Genomic DNA, 16,478 nt, shown 5'->3' on the forward strand with positions numbered 1-16,478 from the left:
ACTTCTCAATTTTGCTTGCTATCTCAATTTTAACCTGTTAAAATTGCTATCTCAATTTTAAGGAAAAAAAAATATTAAAAATTTTTGTTTTTTTAATTAGCATTTTTTTAAATTCAAAATCAGACTTACATTGACAGAAAATGTACAAACTATATATATAAAATGACGCACAAGTACCGTTAATGTGAAATTCAACATTAAAAAGATGAAGGAAAAGAGTGACTGCTGGAGCGACTGAAGTTGGGTGTTGCCAGAAACAACGATTTATCTATATTTTTATGAAATTGAAATGAAAGTAATTGAGAAGGTACTTTCTTCCACATTAAGTGTACTTGTGTGTCATTATATGTATAGTTTGTACATTTTTTGTCAATGTAAGCCTGATTTTGAATTTTAAAAATTGCTAATTAAAAAAAACAAAAATTTTGATTATTTTTTCCCTTAAAATTGAGATAGCATTAAAAACTTGACCAGATTGAGCGAAATTAGATACATTTCTAAATTCAGCACGCAAAAAACATATGTGGACCGTTGAGAAAACCTAGACCTCTGAAAAAAATATTTAAAATGCAGCCCAGTGTTATGCAGCAGTCTGTCCATTTCAGACATGTCGAATTAAAAATATAACCAGAGTTGGTGTCAAAGCCACCCAATGTTCTACTGTTTATACATTTATCGTTTTTAAAAGACTAGTCTAATAATATTTTTTTTATAAAGCATTGCAGTGAAGTCTGATCCAAATAATTTTAAAGCAATATATGTATTTGTATATTGTAATCAGTAAATAACTTGCACCAAAAATTTTAACGTTGATGTGCTACAAAAATGTTAAGTTCAAAACAGGTCAAAAATTTAAAACATTTGAAATTATTTTTTAATTTCAACTTCACTATATCAATAATATACCCCAAAGGAAGCTCCATGCCAAATATCAGCATCCTAGTACACATATTAAATGAATGGCAGCTTCTAAATAACTTGCACCAAAAACTTTAACATTTTCACGCTCACGCTCACGCTCATACCAGGGCTATCGCTATAGCTCTCTGTCCTTCGAACAGACGAGCTAAAAATGACAACGGAAGGCACAAAAAGATCACATCTGGTGAAATACCTCAACAGCATCACGCTCAAACATGCGATGTTGCAGGAACAAATCGAGCTTGATCTTCCTTTCATGGAATATGTCCTCCATCTGTGCCTGTGCTTCATCTAACTGTTGTAGAACTCCTTCAACATGTGCCACCGAGCTGTTTCCACTGACAGAACACTCCCTGCAAAAGGGGGGCAGAAAGAAAGGTTTATTGGAGAAGTTAACAAGCTTTCTATCAGAAAATGGCAGTTACACGATGGAGTAATGTTTATTACCCTGTGCAAGTGAAGCGAAGTTAGGAAATTGGTTCCTGTCCGTCCATCCGTCTGTCCGGGTTTGTCAGTCATCTCAGTTTTTGACCGAGAAACAACATATTTGTATTGAATGTGATATTTACTTCAGCCAACAAAGGTGGACAGAAGTTGTGTTTTCACCCTTGTCTGTCTGTCTGTGAACATGATATCTCAAAAAGTTGTGGACGGATTCAGATGACATTTGGTAGAGAGGTTGAGTGCGAGACAAGGACTAATTGAATCGATTTTGGTGAAGATTCGAATCCGGATCGAAGAATTTTAAAAGGATACGTGCGCAGACAAGCGTCATTGGCATCGTGACGGATTATCAACAGAACTTTGAGGATGACTTTTGTTGTTCGATGTTCGAGTAACGTGAGAGCTTCACTCCTGCATTGGGGAGGACTGGACTGGGTGAAAGATTTGTCATGGAAAAGCAATGCTCCAAACCAATGGCCAAGATTTGGTCAATTTTTGAATTCAGACTGTCTGTTGTCTTGTTTCGGGATTGACCTTGCATGGTTGCAATAAAAGGTGAACCGATGAGCGTTCGGCAGAAGCGACATGGAGGAGATCTTGGAGGTGAACCAGAGATCCAGCTCCAGCAGTGCGTGGAGCCTTTGGAGCGGCGGAGTGCAGTGCAGTTCGTTTTGCCAAGCGGGTTGTGCACAGCGGGGACAGGCTACGACGGCATTGTGAGCCTTGCATCATTGGGCGCATGTTGACCCCAGACCTGGTCGTGTTCAGATTCATTCCTGCTGGCAGACTGGTTGTGCTCATGAGGAGCCAACGCAGCACTCGAGTGCAGAACCACTCCATGGTGACATTTCACGCCGACAACTCTCTGGGCATCTCACGTCAAGGTGGTCCCCCCTCCCCACTCCTTCTCACGGTACGGCCAAGGTCGCTGTGAGATTCCATACTGCGAGAAAATTCCCATGGGGCTCAAGCACTCCAGAAACACGGTTGACCAGTCCATCCACTACACGCTCGCTATCGACAGTGGAAGATACAAACTTTGATTCACAGCACGTATCCTATAAAAGGGGGTGTATTAAAACGTGAGTGTAAAGTTGCTTTCTCACAGGGTGGAAATTGCCTTTCTGAAGAGTTGTGGAAATACTTGAAACTGCATTGAATTTAAAAAGCGTTGAATGTGACTTGCATTTCCTGTGCGGAATTTTACAGTTACTGAGGGTTGATGATGAATTATTGTGATTGAATTGTGATGAATGATTGTGATCGCATTATTATGCATGATATTAGCACTTGAATCATAGACAGTGGGATTTAATAAATTGCATTTTAAAGTTTCTTCTGTTTGATGTCACGCGCTGGTTGTCACCTGGTTGTCAATTGACGGAAAAGTATAAAGTGATCGTTTTAATTGTCTGCCGCGTGACCCTTCGTGTACTTGCAGGGCACTTGCTCTGAGGCATGGAGGCTGTGCGTAACGACCCACATATTTATTTGTTTATCTTCGGTCATGACCTTGATAGTCAGGATTGGCAGGTTGGCGTAGAGGTATGCACACTCACCTCTGAGCCGTCTAGCCTGGGTTCAAATCTCAGCCGGGCCATTAATTGTCATCCTGGTGTCTCACAAGGACAGCGAGGCATCAATGTGTGTGCCATACCTCCGATGGAAGTTAAACCGGGCGTCCTGTCTGCCGGCATTAGTTGGTGGATGTTAGGGATGTTAAATATCCCACGGTGACCTTCACAAAGAACTATCGCCGGCACCCTGAATGAATTCCAAATTTATACACTGACCAGCAAGGGCCACTGCATCAGTGGCACAGCCACGCCCTCAGCCAATGACGCTACTCACAGCCATGTGCTGCATCCGAAAGAAGCCGACTCGACAGTCAACTCCAGTACTTACCTGCACCTGTACATATTATAAAACATCCAACGATCCAGGGAAGGGGGTGAGAGTACAGGCAGTTTGGATCGCCTCATTTTTCATGAAAAAAGAAAACAACTAAAAACAAAACATGAGGGGAGGGTGAGGGGAGGGTGAGGGGAGGGCACGTGCAGGCATAACCACCATCCGTCCAGGTACGTGTGGGCATAACCACTGTCCGACTGGATACGTGCGGGCATAACCACCGTCCGTCTTGGTACGTGCAGGCATAACCACCGTCCTTCCGGTTACGTGCGCGCATAACCACCGTCCGTCTAGGTACGTACGGGCATAACCACCATCCGTCCGGGTACGTGCGGGCATAACCACCGTCTGGATACGTGCGGAGATAACCACCGTCCGGATGACAGGTATACTGGGGGGGGGAGGGGGTGAAGAGAGGGGGAGAGAGAGGGATAGAGTAGCGAGGAGGAAGGGAGACCGATGAGGGGTGCGGGAGCAAGGAAGGAGGCGGGAGTGAGGAGGGAGTGAGGAAGGAGGAGGGAGCGAGGAAGGAGGGAGCGAGGAAGGAGGAGGGAGCGAGGAAGGAAGAGGGAGCGAGGAAGGAAGAGAGGGCGAGGAAGGAAGAGGGAGTGAGGAAGGAAGAGGGAGTGAGGAAGGAGGAGGGAGCGAGGAAGGAAGAGGGAGCGAGGAAGGAAGAGGGAGCGAGGAAGGAGGAGGGAGCGAGGAAGGAGGAGGGGGCGAGGAAGGAGGAGGGGGCGAGCAAGTGTGGGGGAGTGAGGAGGAGTCGGGAAAAAGGGAAGCCAGCATGAAGGGAGGAGAAGGCAGCATGAGGTGAGGGCAAAGTAAGGCAGTGCGAGGAGAGGGTCCATCCAGAAATAACCACCGTCCAAACACGTATGGAGAAAAACACCATCCGGACACATTTTTTACTCCTTGTGATCATATCATATATTTCACCTTCCTACCTCCGGTATCAAACTACAGGAGCGACATTGAAGCTTGAAGAACGCATGCCAAGTGGCTTCACCAAGTACTCCAGAAATCGGTTGAAGAAACTTTCAAAAACAAAACGTTTAATTTATAATTGTATTCATCTATGCTGAAGTGACGGGTCGTATAATGGAAGGTCATGCAAAAAGGGGAAATGTCATGGAAAATAAAATTTCACATTTTCAGCAAGCCAACCACCGCCTGTTGCACTGCAGAACAAAATGTGGCCAATGCAGGCGAGTGCCTCTGAATTTTGTTCAAGTCGATGTACATACAGTATTCAGTGATGGTGCAAATATTTTTGAGTGCTCGCCAAGTGGCTTAAGCACTCAAGAAAGCACTCCAACGAAACGGTTGAATGAGAACCATATCAAACACCTCCTGGAGAGACACCCAAGCAATGTCCAAATTGGACAAATAACACTTATTTGGCAGTCGGAACTGCTGCCAAGTTCATTTATTGAGCTGAAATTTTGTAATTTGGCTTAGTTGAAGAGATCATCGAGGTTATGGCATGTGCGGAAATGAAACAAAGCCACCGACGATGGCATCTCCGGGTGTTTATAAATTATTAGCATTGCAATGTATCCAGCGATTCGTACATATGATGATAAAGGCATTCGATAATATGAGTGAGAAAAGTGAAGAAAAAAATAAAAGTAACAAAATAACTTTATCATGAAGTCGTTGCAGCCTGTTCCAAGTCAAGGCATTGTTAAGCAGGCCAAAAAACATGGCAGCTTCAGATGCCAGCAAGGTAACTGAAGATGCACCTAAAGACCTCATTCAGAGCATGTTGGCGGAGGATGTGCCTCATAAAGTAGATAATTAAATAAGGCCATTAATTATCTTGAAAAGGGATGTTTTAATGCATCCAAACGCCCAATTTTCACTCATACACTTCCTTGATGTTCCCTTGGTAAACAGGCAAAGTTTCAGTCTGCTAGGTTTCATTGGTTCCCTTAAAAAATATCATCCAGTATTTTAACTAAACAATGGGTTGCAGACAAAGCCTTAGGAGAACCAAACTGTTGAACGTCAATGGAATGCTTCATGTCCTCAAATATCCAATTTACAACAAAATCTTTGGAAAATAATCATGTGAGTGAAATTGGACGCAGGTTATCCCAATTGGGTGGTTGAGACTTCGGAACCGGTATAACGAGCGGATTTCCAAATATCATGTTGTACACCTTCACAAATTGAGCAAATGAATATTTCAGTAAGAGGGAAACACAATTCGTTTGCAAATTCCTTGATAATACGAGGTCGAATACAGTCCGGTCGGCCACTCTTATTAATATTCAATTTATTGAGTTTCTTATCAACATCCTGCAGAGACACTGAAGGTGCTGGAACAGCAGAAGGAAGGTAAGTCAGAAGGTAGGCAGCTGGCTTGGAACGAGTTGTGGAATGTCCTGAGCCATGGAGATGAAATATCTTGGTTAATTTCATTGGCAGCATACTTCAATGACAACCTCACCCAGGTAAGACTTGTTTTTTTTCTGTTATGTCCAGTAAAAAAATTTTTTAATTTGAAGATGCCACTGGCGAGGGTCAAGCTTTTTAAATTTGCCAACGCTCGAGTCATAGAAAAGTCACTTAGCACGCTTTACTAACCTAATTACTTTATTGTATCATAACAATCGCCATAAAAATAATTTACCACTGGAAAAAGCTTTTAGTCTGTTTTTTTAAGATGAGTGATTTCAATTCCGGTGTGAACCACAGTTCATCTTCTGAGTGGATGGATGTGACTTTCGTTTGAAAAAAAAACATTAATCGATGGCCTTGTGCAACACCTCGTAAAATACGGAAGATTTTTTTTGTTTTCTTGCGCAACACACTTCACCATCTCCATTACAAAAACACAACTTTCAATTATTTATTTATTTATTTATTTACATACAATTTACCCATCACCCCGTCACAGACATACCACTTTTCATTATTTATTTATCGACATTTTATAATACAGACAGTGCGAGAGACAGAGATGTGGAGGATGAAGCAAAATGATTGGACGGCTGGCTTAAAATTATACCGAAAAGGCAGGTATACTCAATGATGCATGATCCTGCCTTTGAAACACCAGAATGGCAGTTTGCAATCAGGACGGGATTGAAACTCAAGACCAGACGGATCTCAAAGACCAGTGCACTACCTCTGAGCTATCCAGCCAGTCCGAGATATTGAATGTACTTTAGTGCATTACAGAATGCAACATTCACCTGCTGCCAATGGTTCAGGATAACAAACTGTGTACAGAAAATATTTTCTCACAAAATAGATCCATTTTGAATACTTTCATGTAAAAGAGTGGGAAAGTGGCGTGCAGGTCATGGATGGATAAATCACTTGTGAAGGGACATATCCTTTGCTCGCACCCCTAATACAAGTCAACAATGAGAACGGGGCCAAGTATGGATCTTGTAAGTTTCCAGATTACGTTTGTATGGTGATCACAAGTTGACATTAACATATGATTGTGGGAGAGAGAGGGGACAGGGGGGTCATTGGTAAAATAAAATATCTAAAAGAGAGTGTACGTTTTTTGTATACATTGTCGAGGCTCATGGAAGAGCTGGAGCAGAATGGAAGGGAACAACATGGAAAGGAGGAAATCACCAACAGCAGAGTAGAAGTGGGAGCAAGAGTGAGATTAAGGGGAGGGGGAAAAGGACGTATAGGGGTGAAGAAGCTGCACGCAACATGAATGGAATACGTGAAGAAGAGGAATCGGAAAGTGGGGATGAAACAGAAAAAGAACAAACCAACGGAAAACAAACCAACAAAAAGAGGTGAGGGCGACGGGGAGGGGGTGAGGGAGATGGGGGGTGGGGTGATGGAGACAGGGGAGGTGGGGTGAGGGAGACAGGGGGTGGGGTGAGGAAGGCGGGTGGTGGGGTGAGGGAGACGGGGGTTGAGGGAGACGGGAGGGTGAGGGAGACGGGAGAGTGAGTGAGATGGGAGGGTGAGGGACACGCGAGGGTGAGGGACACGCGAGGGTGAGGGAGACGGGAGGATGAGGGAGATGAGGGAGATGAAGGTGAGAAGGATGAGGATGAGGGAGATGAGGATGAGGGAGATGAGGATGAGGGAGATGAGGGCGAGGGAGATGAGGAAAAACGCCTTGATTGATAATAACCACTGTTTAAACAATCTTTGACAGAAAATGTGAATAAGATATGATGCTCACATAAAACGCCGGATCCTTTTGTCAGATCCATAAAAGCATCTGAACGGTGAAGCGGTGATGATGGAAAATGTGGATGTGGGGAAAAGCAGATAAACAAATATGGAACATGGAGGTGTAAAGGATATTTACAATTCCTTCCAGTGTCACCTGAATTTTATTCTGAATCCCAACATTGATCGTATTTATCCCCAGACCCAATCCGTGGAAGCCAAATGAAACATGACGAGAGAAAAAAAAATCTAAAACAATATTTCCCCTCTAAAACCTGGCCGACCGTTTATTTATTGAGTGATCTGAAATTATAAACACTCCTTTGACTTGTTCAAATGAGAAAGCTGGCTCATATGTGGTGAAGAATGTACTTCCATGTGTTTTATAAATGGTTTTCTTATGGCTCCATTGGATCACGGAAAAGAAAGCAGGGGAAAGTGAGATTAGAAGTAAAATTAAAACGTCGCGCGTATGCGTGTGTGCGTGTGTGTGTGTGTGTGCGTGTGTGTGTGTGCTTATCTCCATAATTCGGGTTTCAGAAGGTGGAGCGGAGCCCTCCCAGGACTCGAAGTATCCACCATCATTTTGGTGAAGGATCATGATTCGTGGCCTAAGTTGTGAAGTTGTGTTGTTCCCAGAGGTTTTGTTTCGAGGGCTCTTTTGAGGATTGTCACTGAGCCGCAGACTGTAGTCTCCAACTGTAATTCATTTGTGGTAATGTTCCCAGGGATGGTTTTTAATATATTTCTGAGGTTCTTCTTTATCATTCCCATTGCTCGAATGATCACTGTTACAATTTCAGTACTCTTCAGCTTCAAGGATCTTTTTACTTCATTCTTGAGGTCTTTATATTTGGTCATTTTCTTGATTTCCGCATTATTGGTTCACAAAAAAAAAATTTTTCACGAAAAAAATAAGTGACCACTATATTCGTTATTGTTGTGTGTCTGTCTGTCTGTCTGTCTGTCTGTCTGTCTGTCCCGAGCATAGCTCCATGGGTTTTGATCCGATCCTGATGAAATTTTGGTGAGAGGTCTATATCATGATCTAGTTGTGTTTTCCTGAAAATGGGCATGGTGCACCCATTATGGGTGGAGACACGCCCAAAAAACATGTGTTTTAGGGGGTAGCTGATTTCAATTTGCATATTCTCCTAGGGGGTTTGTCGAATCTGGCAGGGGTTTCAGTATTTGGTTAGCCCAATGGCACCTGCATAGCCACACGGAGCTCGACTTTTCATTTTCGTCCCAAGGTCAAGGTCACAAGGTCACGAACTTAGAAAATTGCGATTTTGACATAAAAATCCATCTTCTCCGAGGGGTTTTTCGAATCTGGCAGGGGTTTCGATATTTGGTTAGCCCAATGGCACCTGCATAGCCCCACGGAGCTAGATTTTTCATTTTTGTCCCAAGGTCAAGGTCACAAGGTCAAGGTCACAAGGTCACGAACTTAGACAATTTCGAATTTTGACATAAAAATCAGACGACGCTGATTTGTTTTTACGCTGATTTCATCAAAGTATGGATAATTATCCGAGGAGTGCGAAATGCCATATCGCCTATATGACGTTATATTGTTCCTGGAATGTTCCAGAGAAAGTTTTGCACCAAAGGTCATAATCCTTGACCTTTGACCTTTAAAGGTCACAAAGGTCAAATTTTCAAAGTTGTGGGAATCGGGCCGGGTTTTCGACCTTCTTCGAACGAACTCCAATAAGCTATTGCACGTATCCTGTTTCCTTATTTTAATGTCCACAACATTGTTTTGTGACCTTTAAAGATTATGCAAAGGTCAAATTTTTAAAGTTGTTGAACGAAACCGGGTTTTCGACATTTTGCAGCTAATAACCTGTCACTCGTACCACATCATGTTGATCATTTTTTTATAACTTGGTCAAACATTATCACATTGTCTCATCCTTGACTTCTGAAACAATCTACATCGTCAAATACCACTCGTGAACCATCGTCGTCTTCAGACTTGTTTAGAACAAAATCTCTGGGAACTGAAACCTAAATTAACAATGCCTTCTTTTCCTTTTTGTATCTGAGTACTATGTCCGGTTGTAGTGCTTTGTTTTCTACGTTCACGCTGGATGGGATCATCAGGTCGTACGTAACCATTATTGCTTTTGGTTCATGTTTCCATGAGTTTTGTGGAACTGGGATATTGAAATTTCTACAGATGTGCCAGTGGATTACTCGACATAACTTGTTGTACCTTTGTGTGCACAGCTGTTCTGACACAAGTTTTTTTTTACATCCCAACCGGAAGTGACTCGTGCTTTCTGTTCCTACCTTGGATAACCAACACTTGTCCGATTGGCTCAGTCCCGCCATTTTCTGAAGCCATTTGTGTCGTGTCCTTGGTCTTGGGTATCTTTAATGATTCGTTCTCCATCCCAAATGAGTCGACCTTTTTTAGCCATTCCAGTGATCCTTCTTCGTCTGTCCCCAAGCTGTCCAGCTCCTTTTTAAAAAAAAAAAATTAATATTTACCTGCTCTTTTGTCTTTCTCCCAGTTGTCACTATGTATCTGTTAATATTTTGTCTTGCATTTTTCTTCTGTCTCTTTTTTGCAATTGCTGGGGCTCTATTTGTTGCTGTTTCGGTTTAGTGCATGACAAATTCTATTCACTCCTGTTTTTGGAAGTTTTTTGCAAGATGAGTGAGATATACCTTTTCTGGCTTGCATTCATGCTTGGGTACAAATTGTATTCAGCAATCTGTTGAATTTTTCATGTACTCTGCTAATCCTTGTCATCGCTCTGTACACTTGCTTGGGTTCCATCAGGCCGCCACCTCCTCCTCCTTCTTTCCTCGGCAGGTACTTTCTCGGGATGCACTGATTTTTGACGAACATTTTGTGGATAGTGAGGAGTTTCCTTGTTCTGATATCTAATTTTCTGATTTCCACTTGTGGCCAGTTTACTATTCCACAGCTGTACTGGAACACAGGTTACTGCTAGTTGGTTTATGGCTTTGATTTTGTTCCTTGGTGAGGGGTATGTTTTTAGAATCAGCCTCGTTCTATGTCGGTATTCATTGGTAATTGTTTTGCGCATATTTTCTTGACGTATTTGGTGGCCCTCTTCTACCCCCAAGGTATTTGTAAGGTGCTTCACTGTATCGCTCCTGTATTGTTGTATCCAAGTCAATTTTTATATTTTCCGTTTTTGTTGGTCCATCATGCACGGATGTGCACTTGGCACACTTATCTCGGCCAAACAGGAGGGGAGAAAGGCTGTCTTGAAATATCCTTGAAAGATCGCACGTCATATCTTCACTCCTGGTATTTCAATCTTTCCTTTCAAATGTTGCAGGATTAGTGTGGCATTCCATAGATCCATAGCTTTCTCAATCGGATTGTTTATTTGGGGATTTATCTTGTACATTTCTATGCACTTTGTAATCCATGAATGTGGGACACTATCAAAAGCTGTTTTTTTTTGTAGTCCGTCCAGGCTGAAGACAATTTGGTTCTTCTTGTATTGGAGTTTTCAAGGTATGGCCTTGTTTAGTAGTAAGTGGTCTATCGTTCCATGACATCCTTTGTTGCATCCCTTTTGTTCTACCTCTATGCCTCATTGTTGTATTAGATGGTAGCACATCGTTTCTGTGACGAGTTCTGTTAAAAGTTTGTATGTCGTTGGTGGACAGGTTATTGGCCAGTATTTGTGACATAGTTGGGTTTCTTCAGATTTTGGGATGAGGAAGGTGTTACCCCTGCTTTTGAAGTGTGCCATCTTTGCAAGTTGTCTTATCTTTTCTGCATCAATTATTATTGGGGGGCATCAATTATCAGTGTGTGTGTGTGTGTGTTGTTGGTTGTTATTTCCATACGTGGGTTTCAGAAAGTGGAACAGAGCCCTCCCAGGTCTCAAAGTATCCACCTTTGTGTGTGTGAGCGTGAGAGAGAGAGAGAGAGTGTGTGTGTGTGTGTGTGTGTGTGTGTGTGTGTGTGTGTGTGTGTGTGTGTGTGTGTGTGTGTGTGTGTGTGTGTGTGTGTGCGTGTGTGTGTGCGTGTTCGGGTGTGCGAGATCTTCACAGCTTGATACCATGGAAAATAATTGGTTGTATGATAGATTCCTTGATGTTGTGCTTGTCAATGAACAACAACAAGTGAACATTGACACAGGAGGGGGCCATTTGGCCCATCATGCTTGTGCTACGCCAACACAACATAAAACAAATTATGTCGACTAACAAATCACGCTATCGACTTAATTTCACTTGGGGGAGGGGTCATATTGGCAAACAGAATAATATTTAAACTAAAATGAAAAAATATATCTTCTTACATTTTTTTTTTAATGGGGGAGTGGGGGAGGGCACGAAGTGTACTGTTACGTTGACTTGGTGCCCTCCTTTAACTCGTACTGGTACGATGCAGTATTAACTCATACAGCACTCGGTAGAGTTATAATGCAGTGTTAACTAGTACTGCACTCGGTAGAACACATACCTCTGCCAGGCTGAACAGTTTATGTGATCCGGATCTTCACCAAAATCTAATCAATTAATCCTTGTCAAACACCGAACCTATCGACCAAATTTCGTCCAAATCCGTCTGCAACTTTTTGAGATATCCTGTTCACAGACAAACAAACAGACAAACAAACAAACAGAAAGACAGACAGGGGTGAAAACCTAACCTCCGTCCACCCTTTGGTGGTGCAGGTAACAAGGGATTAGACTTCTTAAAACATGTTGAACTTCAGATGGAGATGCAAATATAGTCATCTCATTTGATTTAAGGTTGTGGTTGCTGAAGGTCCGACTGTGTCTTTCAAGGAATCGACCATCACGTGCCGGTGTTCTGGCCAAATTATCTGCTTTAGCTTAGCTGGAGAAATAACACGAACTGACAATGGTTAGGTTGTGTGAAAATTGACGTGGTACAGGTATGAGTGGGAAAATGGCATTTATCTTAACCGTGCCCTAAAAATATTGGGATAACATGCAGGGGAAATAAAAATTATACCGATTGTACATATATGTTCAAACCCAGAGCTGGTGCGCCACTAACAGCAGGAGATGGCCGAGATTACGTCGCTATTGTTAAGCAAGTAAGAGGAATATCGGCCAAAGCATCTCCTCCTTAACAATCATCAAGGTTTCTCGTCTATAATGATTTGCTTATTCTCTCTAAATATATTTGAAAGAATGCAAATGCATTGTATATTTCATAACTACCTGCTTTTTGTCATAAATTAAGTCAGAAAATACATTCGAACAGTAGTAAGCTCACGAGTTCTGCTCCCTCCTTTACAAAAGTTTACTTGCTCTTCCCAGAGCTTCCTCGAGCATCATACGTCTCTTGCAGTAATTCAAATGCTCAATTCTCCCTTCCCTGAATGTAATCTTTCCTTACGTGAAGAAATTTGCTCGATTGTTGCTGTGTGTAAGAATTATATCAAACCTGAGCTGTTGAATGAGGTCCTCGCCTTCCTTGATGACGTTGACCATGGCTTGTAAAGTAGTTTGTTGCTGCTGCTGGAAGCGTGACAGCAGGTCCTGCACAGCCTGCACTGACTCTGCATATGCATCATCCAGCAGCTCCTTCTGCAGTTCCTCCAGCCATGACCACAACTGTATGGTGAGAAAGAATGGTAGCTCTTGTCACTTCACTTCAATAGCAAAACTATTACAAAAGCCACAAAGTCAAGAAATGCTACAAAACGGGAATGCTCCATTGGCCAAACGTCGACTTTGTTTACAATTGCTCCTGCAAGTGTGCAAAGTATGGCTTTGAGTTGCCAGGTAGGCAGGATAGCCTAAAGGTACGCGCACTCACCTCAAAGCTGTCTAGCCTAAGTTTGAATTCCGACCCAGCAATATAAACTGCCGTCCCGGTGCTTCACAGCACGATTCATCAATGTGCGTCTCGCCCTTTGGATGGATGTGAAATGGGAGTCCCGTCTGCCAGCATTCATGGACGTCAAAGATCCCACGGTGTCTTTTGCAAAGAGTCAGTGAGCTATCACCGGCACCGTGAACAAATTCAAAATCCCTGCCCTAACCAGCAGAGGGCATTGCATCAGCGGCACAGCCACACCCTCAGTTAATGATGCCACTCCGCAACCTTGTGCTGCATACAAATGAAGAATTTAATACTCATCTTACCATGTGGGCCATTTAACATTTATTTGCCCAAAATTTTCAGCTTGAGTGCTGAAACACACGGTATGACTACCGTCTCAAGAAAATGGTTTGAGTCAAGATTAATTTTCATCAAGATGTTGGTTGCACCATTTAATGGCAAAGTGTATCCTGCTGAAAACAAATCAATGCAAAAGCAGGCGGCATCTGTCTTTGGATGAGCAGAGTGATACATCGACGATAGATACAAAAACATGAAACCATACATAACATCTGTACATCTGTAATACATACTTCCAAACATTCCCTATCCTGTTATAACTGATCAAATTGACAGATGATTTATTGGACCAGTGAACAACCTGTCCTTACGGACAGATCCTCCTGTTTATAATCGGTCTGTTTGCGTGTTTGTTTGTTTATTTGACTAAAATGCACTCAACTGCTGAACAGAACGAGTTTAAAACTGGTGGTTGTATTCCGAGGGTGGCCTGCTCAGGAGGGTTTTAAGCGGTAAAAAGAAAAAAAATCCCAGGGGTTCATGGTGGGTTGGGTGGGGGAGGGAGCACCCCAATTCTCTCGATGTAAATGTGTATTGTATGAACACCGCTCCTGAATTCATCCTGTCCATAATTCTGGGGGAAATTAACCCGTTCATAAGGACAGGCTCTTCGCTAGTTGCGAGTGAGAAAAAAGCAATTAGAGATGTCTTAAAAATGAAAAAGTGGAATGGAGAAGAAAGGTTAACATGTCATCATCAGGAAAATGTTGGTAATGGTGTGGCGAAGAAGGAGAAAGGAAAAAGCAGCCAATGGCCGAGTTAAACACGTGGAAAATGAGCTGGTATGGATGGAATTCAATTTGATGTCGGTTGTGCCGCTTGTTAGTCCCCTACCGGTTTCATTTAAGGGGATGACAGGTTTGCTCCATCCGTCCGTCCGTCCGTCCCACCTGTGGATTTTCTGACTTTTTCCCATACCCTTCAACATATTCAATTAAAACTTAGTACATGGCTTTGTTATGATAAGTCACAGAACAAGTTCGAGTTTCAAGGCTTGTCGTCAATTTTTTTTCAGAGTTATGCCCTTTTTAAATTCGGAAAATATCACCGGTAGGGGACATGTATGTCCTTACGGTGGTTGCAATTCTCGCTCTTGTAAAACATGGTGTCACAAGAGGTGCACAGTGGTATCACCGGAAATTTGGTGACAAAAGCTGGGATTTTCATAATGATGCAAAAGAGGTGAAGATCAATCATTTCAAGAAAAATGCTCCTTTCTGTTGAGAACAAGAAAAGAAGAAGAAAAAAAAAAGAAACAAAAATAAATGCTCCTGAACTCAGAATTCAATTTAGAAAAGGTCACAAGTTTCTGTTATGTTGGATGCATCAGGAGGAGCATAATTAGCCATAACATGAAGAATAAAAGCATCCTGGGAGAAGTGGAGACAACAGGGTGGTACAAGGAGGCACAGAGACATTCCATTATCTGTAAAAGTTGGAGTTCAAAAAGCTCGCTGTATCGGTCGGACTGGTATTGACTAATTGGGAAATGCAGATTGAAGATGTAAAATTCATGGAAAGAACAGAGATGAGATTCTTCATTGTTCCTATGCAGCACAAGGCTGCGGGGTAGCATCATTGGCTGAGGGTGCGGCTGTGCCGCGGATGCAATGCCCCCTGCTGGTGAGGGCAGTAATTTGTAATGTGTTCGCGGTGCCAGAGATAGCTCGCCTACTCTTTGTGGAGGACACCGTGGTATTGTCAACGTGCACCAATGAATGCTGGCAGACGGCACGCCCGTTTAACGTTCATCCGAGGGACGGCACACACCTTGATGAATCACCTTGCCTGCGAAACACCAGGATGAGCTGGGTCGGGATTCAAACCCAGGTGAGACAGCTTTGAGGCGAGTGTGCGTACCTCGAGGCCATCCTGTCAGCCTAGACTAGAGATGACATTGATACGATGGACGAATCGAATGTGTTGGAAAGAGACAATTTGGAGCTCAGAAATCAGGAAGATATTAAAAATCAGTACTCATGCAGAAGAGCTTATAAAAAGAGGACCGAGTTGGTGTGGTCATGTCAAATCGATGGTCTGAATATGAAGTTGTAAAGAAAAAGCAATAAAGTTTAAGGTCGATGGAAGAAAGTCGAGGGGGATGCCTGAAAAAGACGTGGATATAAATTATTATCAATGTTGAAATTCTGTACAATATGAACCACCAAGAGGAAGTGATACAGAAAGTGACATCAACGCCGATCAGATAATTCTGGGAAAAAAAAAAACCAAGATGGCAACAAAAAGTCACTTAGCCGGTGGAACACGGGTGTACGTAGCAGAATGTTCTTTGTGAAGGTAATCATCGAACTACTGTCTGCACAATTTGGTGATGCAATGCTATTTTGCTTGACTGCAACCAATTGCATTCAAGCAAACATTAAACGTGTTGAACGGCCAATGCTGGAGAAGCAGTGGATGACCATACATGAAAGTAATGAAGAATAGCAAATCAGTGTTGGAATCAGTGTTGGAACAGTCATTCATTCTCATTTGAAAGTCAAAAAGTGTCGTGCATGTTGTGGGGGAAAAAGGACCTCAAGGACCTCACGTGAGATTGAAAGTCTAAATCCGGCTCATCACGTCAATTAATAATCAGTGTGTTACGAGACCACGTCCGGAACTACAAGGTGGTGTAAACCGCTCGGCACCGCCTCGTTCAATTGAACCCAAAGCACGGCCATTCATGGAGTAGATCTCTGGTGTTTGGGACCTCACGCCCGATCGTATAATTAGCGGTTGTGGTGAGGTCCTATAAATGCGACAGTACGTTTGTTGGTTGCGCCAAGCCGTGTAACACTTTGTGTCAGAAACCTCCATGTGAGTCGCATCACTCCTTTGGTTTCAGAGGTTTAGGAAAGGAAGCATTCCCATCTCTGGT

At 42.7% G+C, this 16,478-nt stretch overlaps 1 protein-coding gene across 4 annotated transcripts in view; it reads right to left on the minus strand.

Moving 5' to 3' along the window:
* Positions 1 to 16,478, minus strand: part of LOC147029374 (triple functional domain protein-like) — a 497,357-nt gene that overhangs the window by 226,613 nt on the left and 254,266 nt on the right. For all 4 annotated transcript variants that reach the window (XM_085872379.1, XM_085872381.1, XM_085872378.1 and 1 more), the window contains 2 exons: positions 12,857 to 13,026; positions 1,115 to 1,274 (listed from right to left, as the gene is read on the minus strand). In XM_085872379.1, coding sequence (XP_085728505.1) covers positions 1,115 to 1,274; positions 12,857 to 13,026 — 330 coding nt within the window. The remainder of the gene's footprint in view (positions 1 to 1,114; positions 1,275 to 12,856; positions 13,027 to 16,478) is intronic.

The sequence above is a fragment of the Eptatretus burgeri genome, chromosome 3, assembly GCF_056783735.1.
Source record: "Eptatretus burgeri isolate ZD-2024b chromosome 3, Ebu_testis_v1, whole genome shotgun sequence".
Classification (NCBI taxonomy): domain Eukaryota; kingdom Metazoa; phylum Chordata; class Myxini; order Myxiniformes; family Myxinidae; genus Eptatretus; species Eptatretus burgeri.